Below are 16,180 nucleotides of genomic sequence, written 5' to 3'. Positions count from 1 at the left end.
AGGCCTGGAGGAGGACAGGGGGTGGTCGGTCATATCTGTAGTCAGGAAAGGAAAGACAAATGTCAAAATGTCACATTAAGTTAACCTTCTCTCCACTGCCTACCAGTGTAACCAACATTTGTTAGGGACAAAAAGCTATCTTATCACAAACTTAAAAGACAGTTAAATGGGTCCAGCAACAGAAGCCACACTGACTACACATAAAAGCTACATGTTTCTATCTTGTTTTTCTTTGGGGTCAGTATAACAGAGAATCTCTAGAAGGATAATATTTGGTATGTGGTTAGGTCTTGGGAAAACAAAGTTCAAGGTAGATGTTGGGCCGCCTGGTGTATGATCTTGGTACTACAGCAAAATGTTTCGTTTTGGGATTTTTTGTGCTGGAATTGCTTAGGACTTTTTTTTTGGGTTGCAGATAGCTTTTGATAAAAGGAAGAGGTAGTGAAGATTAGGTCCCCTTATATTATTAGGTAGGTTAGGAACTGCAAGGGCATTTAAATTTTTTGCTTAAATCTTTAAAGGATGATAAAGGAATAGCAGATTTCCATGGTATTCCATATGCACGTAGCTTTATTAATTTTGTATCGTCTATGAGACAAGATACACATGTAGAATAGTAAATCTACAAAAGCTCAAAGCATTTTTTCTACCAAGCTTTGCCATGCTCACCCATAGGCACTAGTCTTCTTGAGGATGGAGTGTGGCTGTGCTCCAGGCAAAGGAATGTCACTTGGCAGGGGAATCATCGATACGTCTGAAATACACAAAAATACCATGTTAACAACACAATACTCTATAATGTATGCAAACCTGTTCAGTCAGTAAAAACGATATTATACATGAGTCCATTTTTTGGTACAGTAGAAGCCAGTTAATTGCACATCGGATTAACGCACACTTCTGTTAACTGCACGGAATCCCCAAATCCCAAACAGGTGCGGTCCAGCTAGATAACTTTGCATTATTGCACCAGCCAGATAATTGCACGAAATTCATTGGTAAATACAGCGTGTGATTAAGCGGCTAATCTACTATATGAAATAAGTCAAACAGCCTCAAGTACATGTAATGCTTGACTTGTTGATGGTAACTAATTTTAGCAAATTTAGCAACCACTATCTACATTTGTAACCACTGAAATTTCACCTTCACAATTATTTGACCAACGTTCTTAGGCTGGCTGGAAACTACGCCCTTTCCCCAAAACCCTAAAATTACCGAATGCAATATCAAGTGCATATACAGTGTACAGTTATTGTAAATTCATGCCTTACATAGCCCCAGAGACAGGTATATTGTTTCTAAATCGCTGATATCTTTAGAATAGAAATGTAGCATGATGATTCCTTACTTTGTGGCAGGTCTGGCTGTTCCGGGAGTGGGATATCCTCCACTGTAACCTGCTGGGCATGTTTCACTGACTCTGCAATTATAGTAGAAAATAAAGGTTATTCAACAATAATGCTCACTGAAAGTAAATGAAAGGCCAACAGTAGATACACAATGGTCAGGCTATGCACATGCACTAGGGCAAAGGTGAAAGCCCCTAACTTGTAAACAGTTGTTGTCTAGACCAGGGCTTTAGCCAGCTCGAAATTTTTTTCCGTCAGCCAATTACAATCGTCGCGAAAACCGTGAAAATTAATTAGAAGGACTGAACTGAGACCTTGAAAAACGGGCTTTAATGAGATTATCGTATGCGAAAGGGTGCCGACACACATTGTCAACAATCATAACAATAGCAAAACAAACATCGTGTGGCTTTTACGGCCGTGGACGGCGTCCCCAAGCCGCCTGTAGCTTCCACCAAGGATTTTTGTCCGTCAAGGTTGACGGATTGGTTTTAAAATTTTTGGGTTTAAAATTTCAGACGCAGCAAATTTCCGTCAATTGACGGAAAAACGGACGCTGGCTAGAGCCCTGGTCTAGACCATGTTTGATACCATGTGCAGATGTGTTTTGCTTATGTCTCAGTGGTCTTCAAATTTGACACAATACTTACATGTAGTCTCTACCAGACTCCATAGGTCTCTGTGACATAGTGGAATTTTGCCAAATAGGCACAAGACTTGCCAGAGGAGTACAGCTTTGAAGGGAGAAATGATAAACCTTTGCGTGGACTAAATCTCCTGGCCAATTATCAATCTTCTTGCCAGATTCTACCATCTATACCACCATAGAAAGTCCTATTAGAGGCTACACTCTACCCACATTGTATCACAGTACGCATGGGTAGTTCGAACCATGAAACAGCTTATAAGGGAAAGTAATAAGCTTGTGCTTACCGAAGTATGTGATCGCTTGTTGTCTTCTCCTCTCATATTCCACCATCATTCTCTTCATTTCATCACACAGAGTAGGGTCCTCTTTTTCCTGAAAAGAACAAAACAAAAAATGTTTCACTGAACATGTGGAAAGACTAGTCAAAATCTACTCTCATAAGATAAATACACAAAAATTGTATATATACTCTTTAGTGTAATTAGATTGTTGTTTATTGTTTATCATTGTTGTGTTAATGTCAGCAACCACTGTGGTTACCGGCCTTGATTGAGTGATTTAATGTTACATCAATTTTATTCATTGAAAAAAGATGTCATCGAATGCTGATTAATTGTATTATGTCATGCATTGGCTGTGATAATGTATGATAATATTACAGGTGTGATACTGTAAATGCAGAAATATTCGCGGTGGATTAATATTCGCGGTTTTCGTGGCGGCCGCTTCACCGCGAAATTAAATCCACCGCGAATATTTCGTCTGCTGGCGCCGCCTAAGGTGCCCCTTTTCCGCTCCATGTACATACTACTACTGTCTTTGTCACTGTATAATGAAATGTTTGACATACTACGGTGAAGTCTTGACTGAAGACACACATGTAATTTTTTCATACGACCAACTGTATTACAGTACTGTACAGTATGTTCACCATGATACAAAGGTCGTACTACTGTATACTATTACGTATTGAGAGGGTAGATACGATTGGATCAGTAACAGTGGCTCACGCAAGAACAAGTCAAAAGCATGGAAACTGTTCTATCCGTCTGTATAGGACCCTTACCGGGTAACCAGCAAGTGTTTTCCGACTGGCGGTTTGTAGAGGCGCCGGGTTTTACACGGCAGTTCGTGACTACAGTGCAGTGCTGAAAATGCATTGAATTTTGCGGAATGGCGCTACCGCGAAATTAAATCCACCGCGAAATGTCCATTTTGCCGCTACCGCGAAATTAAATCCCCGCGAAATTAAATGCATTTACAGTAACTGGGTGTAGTAAGGAGCAGGAGAGACAAATTGAAAGAGTACAACGGAGAGCACTACGTATCGTCTCACTGGGGGGAAGACGAGAGGTGCCTCCTCTGCCGACGCTGAAAGAACGGCAACAGGTTGCGGCAGTGAAGCTACTGAGGGACATGCTGGACGAGGGTCACCCCCTCCATGATCTGGTGCCGCCGGCCAGGACTATGGTCACTGGGAGGACTCTTAGAAACGGCACTGCACTTACTGTGCCAGCTGCCCGGAGACAGAGACTGCGAAGGTCATTTCTACACCAGGCCATCCGCCTGTATAACGAATCCTCTTAGTGTTACTTAGTGTGTATGGCGTTCCTGTCCTTACTTCAGTGTTCTCTGTAAGGCATTACGTACAACTTTGTTTTAGGCGTTTCTGCATCATGTGTTGTTTCAGCGTCATGTATTGTTTCTGCATCATGTAATTGTTTAAATAATGTAGATATATATATATTCTGTATTCATCATGTAACATTTTGTAAAATCAGTGCTATTCAGTTTGTTTTTTACGGACTGCGATGCTGATTTTTTTCTGAATAAACGAATGAATAACACTTGAATGTAAGTTCATCTGTGATGGAAGTCATCATTATGTTACAATTTTAAGACCATATATCCTCGCACAAAATAAAGCGATTACCAACAACTGGGTGATAACTTGGGTTATCAAGTGGGGTTCTCCTGTAATTGCACAGGCTACATTTTTTTTTTACCAAAGAATAATTTGAATGCTCTTTGTGTGTGCAACTGTCAAAAACTGGAATACCTGATTCCGACGTGGAATTGGTACTGTACATTTTTTTACATAAAATTTTCTCAGAACATTTCTCTTTGAACTTTGTGTCTTTTCAGGTGAGCATGACGTAAATAAAATACAATACATGGTACTCTGCATCATCCTTATCCTCAGTCTCCTTCAGGTTGGATCACCTCAACCTTTTGCCCGATCTGACCAGCTGGTACCTCGGGTGATACGGAATACAAGTTGTGTTGTATTCTATGTCTCTACTTACATAAAGCTTTAGAACCCGGTCAAACGTCTCCCTCAGTTTCTTCCTCTTGTCTCTCAGAACCTTCTCATTCAGACGGATGGGCTGGGCTGAGTCAAACTCTGGAGAAAACAAATCAGTTAGAACAATCCATAAACACACATCTTCGTCTTCTTCTCTTTTCTACCGCTGAGCACAATAAAATCGGAATTCCTTGTGCCACTGATCTTGAACCCTTGGGAAAGGCACTTAACACGACTTTCCTCACTTCAATCAGGCGAAAATGAGTAACACAGCTTCGGCTAGGGCCGTCCCTTGGATAGGATATTATGTGAGGTACCGCATTCGTGGAGAGTCACACCTTGAGCACATTGAAGACCCCACTGAATTTATCGAAAAGGGTAGGGGTCCTTCCCAATGTGATTAGTCCAAAACATATTCATTGGCTGCACATGGGACAATTGCTGTCATATTGAGGCCACCTGAGTTAGTGCCGAATGGCAGCCACTCTAGCCCTTGCAATAAGCTTATTTAGCCCTGCCTATTGTAAGCTCCTCACAATTCAGCCCCTAGCTCCAAAGAAGTAGTCTCTACCAGACTCCGGGTAGCTCAAAAAACGTAGAAATGGAACAAATAGAGGAGTAAGTCGGCCAGAGGAGTATAGCCGGTTCCATTTATATGGTTTTCCAGCAACCCAGAGTCTGGTAGAGACTAGCAAAGAGGGAGTAGTCGGCACACGCAATAACAGTAAGATAGTATCAAAGCTGGCCAAGGAGTGTAGCCAGCCAAAGTACTAGTATCACTTAATAGCCAGGCAGGTAAATTTGCCTGGATATTAAGTGTTTGGGACATTCAATGGTTCCAGATTCCCTGAGTATGTTGGGAAAAAAATACAGGCGAAATAATGAACTCACCCATCTGGTCCAGCTTTTCCATGTCAACCAGAATCTGTTTTGGGTCTTTGGACTTCAGGACTGCATGTCTCACCATCATCCGTTGCTTCTTGTTCTGATAGACAGAATGAAAAACAGTTAGGTGGTCATCACAGGGCTTTAGCCAGCTCGAAATTTTTTTCCGTCAACCAATTACAATCGTCGCGAAAATTAATTAGAAGGACTGAACTGAGACCTTGAAAAACGGGTTTTAATGAGATTATCGTATGCGAAAGGGCGCCGACACACATGATCAACAATCATAACAATAGCAAAACAAACAGTGTGTGGCTTTTACGGCCGTGGACGGCGTCCCCAAGCCACCTGTAGCTTCCACCAAGGAATTTTGTCTGTCAAGGTTGACGGATTGGTTTTAAAATTTTTCCGTCAGACGCAGCAAATTTCCGTCAATTGACGGAAACAAGGACGCTGGCTAGACCCCTGGGTCATCATGAAAGTTGTCTATAAATGGTGTACCCTTTTTTGCAAATTGACCTCCAAAAAGCTCCTTCCAAGCACCAATGGGGTTTGGGATGCATGTCTGTAGCCAGGATTTTGTTTTGGGGGGTTCTTGCATTTCTTAGCGGTTTTCAATGTAAGAAACAATCGTTGATGACAGTGCTGATCAAGATATATATGAAGACATTCTACTACATGTAGTACCTTGCCTTCTTGAGTTATTGTGTTCACACACACACACATACACACACACATGCATATAAAGTTATAAACACACTTGAACGCCTACAAAAACATAACCATCTTGGCAAAGGTACATGAGCTATGATAAACATATCAGAACCAAAGTGATATAATAGTACTTACTTTCTTCAGTTCCCTCTTTCGGGCCATTTTTCCTGAAAAGGACCAGAATAAAATTTGTATCAACATAATTTGCTTGTGTAAAAAGATAATGAAATATACACAAGTAATATGCTTATTCTAATTTGGTGATGCTGATGATTACCTTATCATATGACGTTTCTCACATAGATTTTGTTTGCTGTTATGCTATACAACATCATAGTCTGTAATTTGAAAACGTATATCGATATTCAACATGATGAAAATAAAATTATTTATTTTCTGCTACTAGTAGCTAGGTTAAGGTACTCACTGGCTTGGTCGGTGGGATTCATGTATTTCCCACTCTTGGTGGTGTTGATCGACCTCCTCCCCATCTTGACTGTCTTCTCAACACACCAGGATCCAGATAAAACCTGTACTGAGCGACAGAAACTGGTAAAACTCCAAAAATGATTTCTTTGGCAAAATTTGAGGTAACTCCTGCCGTGATAGCCACAGAGCAGCCGTGGATAGCAGCCGGGATACTATTATTTAAATGAGCCAAATAGTTGAATCCTATTGGTCGATTCTCCCCACACATGCGGGATTACTGCAGTCTCGCCATTTTGTTGTCGGCTTTGGTAATGTGTGCCGAGATTTGGTAAGTTTCGTTCTGAAATATTGTATTTCTGGGACTATCAATGTAATATTTGTGTGGCTCTTAGCTATGGGGTCCAGGTAGGGAACCTTACAGGTAATATTCGTGTGGCTCTTAGCTCCGTGGACCAGGTAGGGCACCTTACAGGTGATAATTCTGTGGCTCTTAGCTCTCCGGACCAGGGAGGGCACCTTACAGGTAATATTTGCGTGGCTCTTAGCTCTGGGGACCAGGTAGGGCACCTTACAGGTAATATTTGGGTGGCTCTTAGCTCTGGGGACCAGGTAGGGCACCTTACAGGTTATATTTGCTTGGCTCTTAGCTATGGGGACCAGGTAGGGAACCTTACAGGTGATATTCGTGTGGCTCTTAGCTCTGGGGACCAGGTAGGGCACCTTACAGGTGATATTCGTGTGGCTCTTAGCTCTGGGGACCAGGTAGGGCACCTTACAGGTGATATTTGCGTGGCTCTTAGCTCTGGGGACCAGGTAGGGCACCTTACAGGTGATATTCGCGTGGCTCTTAGCTCTGGGGACCAGGTAGGGCACCTTACAGGTGATATTCGCGTGGCTCTTAGCTCTGGGGACCAGGTAGGGCACCTTACAGGTGATATTTGCGTGGCTCTTAGCTCTGGGGACCAGGTAGGACACCTTACAGGTGATATTTGCGTGGCTCTTAGCTATGGGGACCAGGTAGGGCACCTTACAGGTGATATTCGCGTGGCTCTTAGCTCTGAGGACCAGGTAGGGCACCTTACAGGTGATATTTGCGTGGCTCTTAGCTCTGGGGACCAGGTAGGGCACCTTACAGGTGATATTTCCGTGGCTCTTAGCTCTGGGGACCAGGTAGGGCACCTTACAGGTGATATTCGCGTGGCTCTTAGCTCTGGGGACCAGGTAGGGCACCTTACAGGTGATATTTCCGTGGCTCTTAGCTCTGGGGACCAGGTAGGGCACCTTACAGGTGATATTTGCGTGGCTCTTAGCTCTGGGGACCAGGTAGGACACCTTACAGGTGATATTTGCGTGGCTCTTAGCTCTGGGGACCAGGTCGGGCACCTTACAGGTGATATTTGCGTGGCTCTTAGCTCTGGGGACCAGGTAGGGCACCTTACAGGTGATATTCGCGTGGCTCTTAGCTCTGGGGACCAGGTAGGGCACCTTACAGGTGATATTTGCGTGGCTCTTAGCTCTGGGGACCAGGTAGGGCACCTTACAGGTGATATTTGCGTGGCTCTTAGCTATGGGGACCAGGTAGGGCACCTTACAGGTGATATTCGCGTGGCTCTTAGCTCTGGGGACCAGGTAGGGCACCTTACAGGTAATATTTGCGTGGCTCTTAGCTCTGTGGACCAGGTAGGGCACCTTACAGGTGATATTTGCGTGGCTCTTAGCTCTGGGGTCCAGGTAGGGCACTTAACAGGTAATATTTGTGTGACTCTCAGCTCTGGGGACCAGTGAACACACCTGACAGGTAATATCTGAAGACCAGGTCATGTGCTGTACAGATAACATATACATAATGTCTATGGCTTATTGTTCTGTATATCTGTAACCAGGTAATATATGCATGACTTGTCAGTCTCGAGACAAGGTAGGTACTCTATCTACAGATAACATATAGATTGTTGATCTGGATACCTGTAAGTATATGTATATAAATAGGTGACATATGCATGGATGTTTGGTTTGGAATGAGGTACCATACGAGTAAAATTTACGGGTAAAAGTTCCTTGGCTGGCTAGACACTAAAAATGTACAGAATTGGTGCTGTTTGTTTGATTTTTGGTCTAGAGAAGGGTGAGGTAAGGTATTGTACAGGTTTATCACACAACTTACAAATGCGAGAACAAGATTACTGCTCTTGATATCTCCATGAATGATGGGTTTTGCATGTTTGTTTACAGACATCACTGAGACCATTTCTTCTTTTTTCAGGGGATTGATGCCTGAAAACGTGAAATGGCAGAAGAAGACAGGCTGATTACACAGCAGGAGTCAGAGCTCTTCATGCATCACTTGTCTGTCTATAGTCTAGAGTGGTCATCAAAGTACCTGTTGTTAACGTTAACAACATTGTTGGTCCAACTGAATACTACACGTTGTATAGAAAATATGAAATTTTCAGGTAGATGGGTCAGAAGTACAGTGTCCTGATAAATTGTAGAATAAGACTGTTGGTTTGTTTTGACCCCTTTGATACCAAGTCATCTGAGTGACACATGTTTGGGTCTTCAAAACCATATAAAGCATATACTGGTAATAAATGAACATGTATGTTATATTTAGCACAATATTTCATCTTCTGCTGGTACTAAGATATATGTGAGTTTGCTTTCCCAACATGCGTACTGTGTATAATTAGCAGTATATATACATATAGAATACAACACGATGTATTCCGTATCACTAGAGGTATCAGCCCAACCGTGGGTCGGATCACCCGACGGCCGGTGATCCAACCCGCGGGAGGGCTGGGACCGAGGGTGATGCGGAATACACCGTGTTGTGTTTTATTTATGTCATACCCACCTGAGATGCTTTGATGCGAAATGCGACAGAAGTTGAACAAATTTGGTGCCCTCAAACAAAAAGTGTTGCAACAGCAATGTTCCAACGTCCGAATCAGGTATTCGAATTGCAAACCGTGCCGTATTCGGCCCGTTCGATTTACTCGAAGGAAGCATGTGTGATACGCCTTTCGACCTGTGCGATACGGAAGTTATGGCCTGGTCCGGAACACCCGTATCGAACGTTTTCACGTCACAGGTATGACATAATATTCATGATAGTTTGATCTGCAATTTTTTAAATTCTTACCAAAATAAACTACACGTGTCATCTCTATTGTTCCAGTGTCTTTGTGTGCAGTATATATAGGTCATATTCATATGTTCATATTTCAATGATGCCTGAGAAATGTACGTCAGCAATCACTGTATATAACGTTATGTAACTACTTAACGTTTGTGACTGCATCTGTACGCAGCGACACCTATAGCAGTAACGTTAGGGCAATATAAACTAGTCTGAATTGCTCTGAGGAAGGTGACAGATGGTGACATTGGTGTGAAATAAAGAAAGGGTTGTGAGAAAAAGAGTCTCTTCATTCGCTGAAATGTACATTTTGATAAGAAATACTGGGGTGCATGGAGGGTGTTAACCTTTCTTTTTAAATTTCGTTGGCGGATTAAGTGCATCTGTATAATGTTTGCCAGTTTACTTTATATATATATATATATATATATATATATATATATATATATATATATATATATATATATATATATATATATATATGGAATATGGATATGGGTGGTTACCGGATCACCGGACCTGTGTGTAATATCCAAAACCTGTCCCCAAGACACCTTAAATAAAAAAACCTGATTAAAAAAACTTACACGTGCTGCTTACGTGCGGTTTCCCTACTCACATTGGTTGTACAGGGCACGCCCGTCCTGGCTCGTACGGGGTGAATCCGCAGCTCGAGCACAGAGAAATCTGCATGCATTCTGTTAGGTTTTCGTATGAAGGCGTTACTTACCACGTACGGATCGCAAAGGATTGCCTACGTTTTGCACGTAGACAACACGTAGTTGCACGTACGACGGGTTGTGCCCCTAGCTTACCCTGGATTGGATCCAATTAAATGAAACGATATCCACCTCAACGACAAGTACTAGTGTAGTAGTAGTATCCTGCATAATGTGGAGCCGAGGTGTATAAATAAAGTGTACTCGTTTATTTGTGTGGATTATGTTTGTAACTTATGAACCCCAAATAAATATAGAGCTTAGAAGGCACTATGTTTTGGAAACCAACGCCCAATGTGTTTGAGACCACTGATCACAAAGTTAGCTAGTAACAAGTAACTCGATAATGATCAATGATTTCAGTATAGCAATTGGCATAGCGACTTTCCAAGCATTTGTGAACATTTCAGCCAAATTTGAAAGAAATCCGATTCTCATAAAAGAGTCATAAGAGACATATGAAGTTTTAAACGTTCACGTTCAGATCGCGGAAGCCGCGTTCCAACCGCTATGTTCCGCAGAGACGATTATGAGTACACACCTGTAACGTTACGTTTTTTACAGCCTGACGGTTGATGGGAAACTACCATGTTTCTCCATATTGGGTTTTGATAAGGACTTCTTAGTGGTAAGATATATCGTGTTAGATATCGATACCTGGGCCCGAAATGTCCTGAATCTGAGGCCGAAATGTCCTCGGCCTAGGCCTGGGGCCAAAACACCCGGATTGGAATGGGGCCTATCTGCCCAAGTGCCGAACAGCCCTACATTCGAGGGGGAGCTATGTTTTTACTTAAAATTTTAAACTTTCACAACGGTGGGCTAATATACTGAGCTATCTGTGTTGTTAGAAATGAGCTATCTGTGTTGCTAGAAATGTTGCTCTTTTCGTTATTTTACAATTGTTTGAAGGTACATGAGTCCATTTATCTGTCGAAGTCGTCAGTTTCCGTGATCTCACAAAAGTCCAAACCCGGAAAGTCCGACATTACAAAATGATGTCCATCCTGAAATAGTCACAAATTTCCATATAACTCTACTAAAAGTAGTTCGGCGATATCAGCACTTCCCTCTGCAAGTGGTTACACTCGGTATACCCGAACGTTTATCTATGAAGTCCACTTTTTATTTTCCAAACTTCAACAGCTCAAAACTCAATAACCAATCAATATGATTTAATGAGAATTCATACAGCGACTTAGTAAGTTGTCATAGACATGTCGACCAAGTTTGGTACAAATCCGTCGTTTCCTAGGAGAAATATGAAAACCACTGCTGACGTTCCAGTATCGCACAAAGTGAGGGCGCACCCGACCGATATGTTCCACATAGGCAATTTTAGGCCAATTTGAACCCCGCATGACGGGAGTGCGTTTTACTTTATGAAACAAGGAAAAAGCGTTCTATGTCGATGAAATTTTCACCACGGTAGGCAAATATACTGATCTATAAGTAAGTCAAGCGATTTTGCTCTTCTAACTATCTACTTGGAGATATAGGCGATTCATATTTCCTCATTGTTCAGCTCGTGCGATATCTTTGCAGCAGGTGGCGCTTATCGGTGTCATTTGTCGACGTTTAAAAACCCTGAATTCATCAATTGTCATCTGTACAATTGGCAAACATCCGTATGTTGATATTCCACTTGTCAAATAGCCTTCACAGTGCGCCTTGATGAATACATTGACAAAGAAAATACTAGTTATACATAATGGCGACATTCTATATCCTGGCGAGTCAAACTCCAAAACTTTAACTGAGAGTTACTTGGAAACGAATCATCACCTGTATCTGTATCTGTATCTATATAGCCGGTATAACCGCCGTTCGGCGTGACACACCAGCTTCGCAGGCACGCGGCGCGGCAGCAGCTGGTTATATTACACCGAACGACTCATTACACCGAACTTTTGCACATCTATCTGCAAGCGTTCTTTAAAACTACTCAGAGAAGATGCCCCTACTGTACTTGGTGATAACAAATTCCACTCTACGATAGTTCTGGGAAAGTACGAATTTTTGAACACATCAATCCTAGGTTGGTAACTCTGGTATTTGAATGCATGACTGTTTCTTGTTCTTTTTTGAGCTGGTATTAGATACTTATCAGTTTGTACGTCCACCAGTTTATTGGTCATTTTGTACATCATGGAAAGTCTGGACATTTTCCTTCTATCTTCAAGTGACATCCACTGCAAATCTGTTTTCATTTTGGTAACACTAGAATCCCTGTTATAGTTGTTTGTGCAGAATCGGGCAGCTTGGTTCTGTACCCTTTCAAGTTTATCTTTGTCTTTCTTTGTATACGGGTCCCATACTGTAGCGGCATACTCAAGGTTAGGTCTTACTAGTGACGTGTATGCAAGTGATTTTACCCTGGTTGGGCATGCCCACAAGTTGCGTTTGATTACTCCCAATGTCTGTTTAGCCTTGGTTGTTATTTTGTTAACATGGACATCCCACTTCAGCCCAGTTGTTAAGTAACACCCAGGTATGTGTGGGTTTTTGTGGTTTCTAATGTCTGACCACAAAACTGGTAAGGGGACACTTTTGGTGTTCGTTTGTTCGTTATGTGCATGATATAGCACTTATCAGGATTGAACTGCATAAGCCATTTCCTTTGCCATTCTTCCAGGGTGTTCAGATCTTTCTGAAGAACTTGTGAATCATTTTGTGTGGATACCTCTATATATAACAGACAATCATCGGCGAATAACCTCACACTTGAATCGAGCTGGTCTGGCAAGTCGTTTATGTACAAGAGGAAGAGCAATGGTCCCAGCACAGTCCCTTGCGGAACTCCCGACGCTACTTTAACTGGAGCTGAGGCCTTCCCTTCCACCACTACCGTTTGCTCTCTATTCGTCAGGAAAGCCTTCAGCCAGTTAAGTGTAGTACCTTGAATTCCATAGAACTCCAGTTTTGGTCTGGTACTGGGATTTCAGAGAAAGGCTGAATAAGTTCACATGAACATGTGTGACGAATCTGACAAAAAATCTGTTGCATCTCAGATGAGATACAAATATGTTTAAAAACTGGGACCAGAGTACGTCACCTGATCTCACCTATGAGTCTGCTCTGCGCATAACAGGTCTCAGTCGTCTGAACGCTCAGCTGAGGAGGGACATCCTATGTCTTAGATATGCGCAATCTCTTGCGAACTCTAGCAGATACAGTTCATGGCTCCCATTGCGGCGGGGGAACTTTAAGAAATAATGTCAGCTTCACTAGTTTCAAATGTAGGACGTCCCGGTTGAGTAACAGCACTTTCCCCTATTGCGTCAGACTCCTAAGTGAAAACTTGCAGTGTTTTTTAAAGGAATCGGACATATTAGTGTAACGTATTTAATATGTTGTATATGTACGTATATGTGAAGTGAACAATGTACAAAAATTGCAATTCAGCCCTTAGGACCGGTGCAACAGTTTTTAATCTAATAAACCATTTCAGCATCATTTCATGTTACAGTTTTGCGCTCGATGCAGGGCCACATCGTGACATCCACGTTTCGCATCCGCAAATCAAGGTCGATTTGAAGCGCATCACGAACAATCGCAGTTTCCTTTGTAAAACAAGAACGGCACGGTGATTTTCGATGAACCTTTTACAACGGTAGGCACATATCACTATCTACACTTGCCGTTAATAGGTTTGTCCTTCCTTTATTCAATTGGAAGTTCAATTAATTTCTTCTATTTTTGGACGGATGCTAAAAAACGTACCGGGAAAGTCCGTCATCACAAAAAGAAGAGGTAGGGTTAGGTAGTTCACTCGTCCTCATTGAAATACAAAAATGGCGATTCTTGGGTCGAAAAATAAAACAGCTCATTTTTCAGTCAAAACTACATGATTGTTTGGGAAAATTCCTCTTTTACCCATAGCCAAAAATGGCAACTTTTTATTTTTGTACCCATTGGTTGTGTATTACAGGGCAGGTAACAAACGTTACTGGCAACGTTTGTTACAGCGGTACTCTTTACCTTTTTTCTTCGAGTTGATTGACAGTATTGGCTACATCTTCTAGGTATAAGAGGACGAACCTAGGAACATTTAAATTAACAAGTAGGCATGCGCAGCCTTTTTTACACCAGGTCAGATAGATGACGTTAACGTTTATTGCCGAATTTGGCGACATAAGGTATCGCGAAACGATTTTCTTTGAACCAACTTTGTTAGGTGCAGAATAATGTTGTAACATAAAATATGCAAATTATTGGTCAAAATAGCTCAATTTGCCCTTCTGAGACAAAAAGAGCATTTTTCCGCGAAAACATAAGATATTGCGAAACGATGTCCGATTTTCTTCAAACCAACTTTGTTGGATGCGGAATAATTTTCTGACATCAAATATGCAAATTATCGGTCAAAAAAGTTCAATTTGCTCTTCTGAGGCAAAAAGAGCATTATTTTTGCAAAAACATAAGATATCGCGAAACGATGTCCGATTTTCTTCAAACCAACTTTGTTGGGTGCGGAATAATTTTCTAAATGAAATATGCAAATTATTGGTAAAAACAGCGCAATTTGCTCTTCTGAGCCAAAAAGAGCATTTTTTCGCAAAAAAAAAAGATATCGCGAAACGATATCCGATTTTCTTCAAACCAACTTTGTTGGGTGCGGAATAATTTTCTGAAATGAAATATGCAAATTATTGGTAAAAACAGCTCAATTTGCTCTTCTGAGCCAAAAAGAGCATTTTTTCGCAAAAAAACAAGATATCGCGAGACGATGTCCGATTTTCTTCAAACCAACTTTGTTGGGTGTGGAATAATTTTCTGAAATGAATATGCAATTATTGGTAAAAACAGCGCCATTTGCTCTTCTGAGCCAAAAAGAGCATTTTTTCGCAAAAAAACAAGATATCGCGAAACGATGTCCGATTTTCTTCAAACCAACTTTGTTGGGTGCGGAAAAATTTTCTGACATGAAATATGCAAATTATTGGTAAAAACAGCTCAATTTGCTCTTCTTAGCCAAAAAGAGCATTTTTTTGCAAAAAAACAAGATATCGCGAAACGATGTCCGATTTTCTTCAAACCAACTTTGTTGGGTGCGGAATAATTTTCTGAAATGAAATATGCAAATTATTGGTAAAAACAGCGCAATTTGCTCTTCTGAGCCAAAAAGAGCATTTTTTCGCAAAAAAACAAGATATCGCGAAACGATGTCCGATTTTCTTCAAACCAACTTTGTTGGGTGCGGAAAAATTTTCTGACATGAAATATGCAAATTATTGGTAAAAACAGCTCAATTTGCTCTTCTGAGCCAAAAAGAGCATTTTTTCGCAAAAAAACAAGATATCGCGAAACGATATCCGATTTTCTTCAAACCAATTTTGTTGGGTGCGGAAAAATTTTCTGACATGAAATATGCAAATTATTGGTAAAAACAGCGCAATTTGCCCTTCTGAGACAAAAAGAGCATTTTTTCGCAAAAAAAAAAGATATCGCGAAACGATGTCCGATTTTCTTCAAACCAACTTTGTTGGGTGCGGGATAATTTTCTGAAATGAAATATGCAAATTATTGGTAAAAACAGCTCAATTTGCTCATCTGAGCCAAAAAGAGCATTTTTTTCACACAAAAAAAAGATATCGCGAAACGATGTCCGATTTTCTTCAAACCAACTTTGTTGGGTGCGGAATAATTTTCTAAATGAAATATGCAAATTATTGGTAAAAACAGCGCAATTTGCTCTTCTGAGCCAAAAAGAGCATTTTTTCGCAAAAAAAAAAGATATCGCGAAACGATATCCGATTTTCTTCAAACCAACTTTGTTGGGTGCGGAATAATTTTCTGAAATGAAATATGCAAATTATTGGTAAAAACAGCTCAATTTGCTCTTCTGAGCCAAAAAGAGCATTTTTCCGCCAAAACATAAGATATTGCGAAACGATGTGCGATTTTCTTCAAACCAACTTTGTTGGATGCGGAATAATTTTCTGACATCAAATATGCAAATTATCGGTCAAAAAAGTTCAATTT

At 41.2% G+C, this 16,180-nt stretch overlaps 1 protein-coding gene across 1 annotated transcript in view; it reads right to left on the bottom strand.

Annotated features, from left to right (window-relative positions):
* Positions 1–16,180, bottom strand: part of LOC118429325 (WW domain-binding protein 11-like) — a 24,465-nt gene that overhangs the window by 700 nt on the left and 7,585 nt on the right. Inside the window, exons 2-9 of the mRNA XM_035839806.1 lie at positions 6,333–6,488; positions 6,041–6,072; positions 5,198–5,291; positions 4,308–4,405; positions 2,286–2,373; positions 1,352–1,423; positions 670–754; positions 5–35 (exon numbers count right to left, since the gene is read on the bottom strand). Of these exons, the coding sequence (XP_035695699.1) occupies positions 5–35; positions 670–754; positions 1,352–1,423; positions 2,286–2,373; positions 4,308–4,405; positions 5,198–5,291; positions 6,041–6,072; positions 6,333–6,396 (564 nt within the window). The 5' untranslated portion in view covers positions 6,397–6,488. The remainder of the gene's footprint in view (positions 1–4; positions 36–669; positions 755–1,351; positions 1,424–2,285; positions 2,374–4,307; positions 4,406–5,197; positions 5,292–6,040; positions 6,073–6,332; positions 6,489–16,180) is intronic.

The sequence above is a fragment of the Branchiostoma floridae genome, chromosome 13 (genome assembly GCF_000003815.2).
Source record: "Branchiostoma floridae strain S238N-H82 chromosome 13, Bfl_VNyyK, whole genome shotgun sequence".
In the NCBI taxonomy this organism is placed as follows: Eukaryota; Metazoa; Chordata; class Leptocardii; order Amphioxiformes; family Branchiostomatidae; genus Branchiostoma; species Branchiostoma floridae.
The sequence above is the reverse complement of the archived record's forward strand: the minus strand, read 5'-3'. Positions and strand labels throughout refer to the sequence as shown.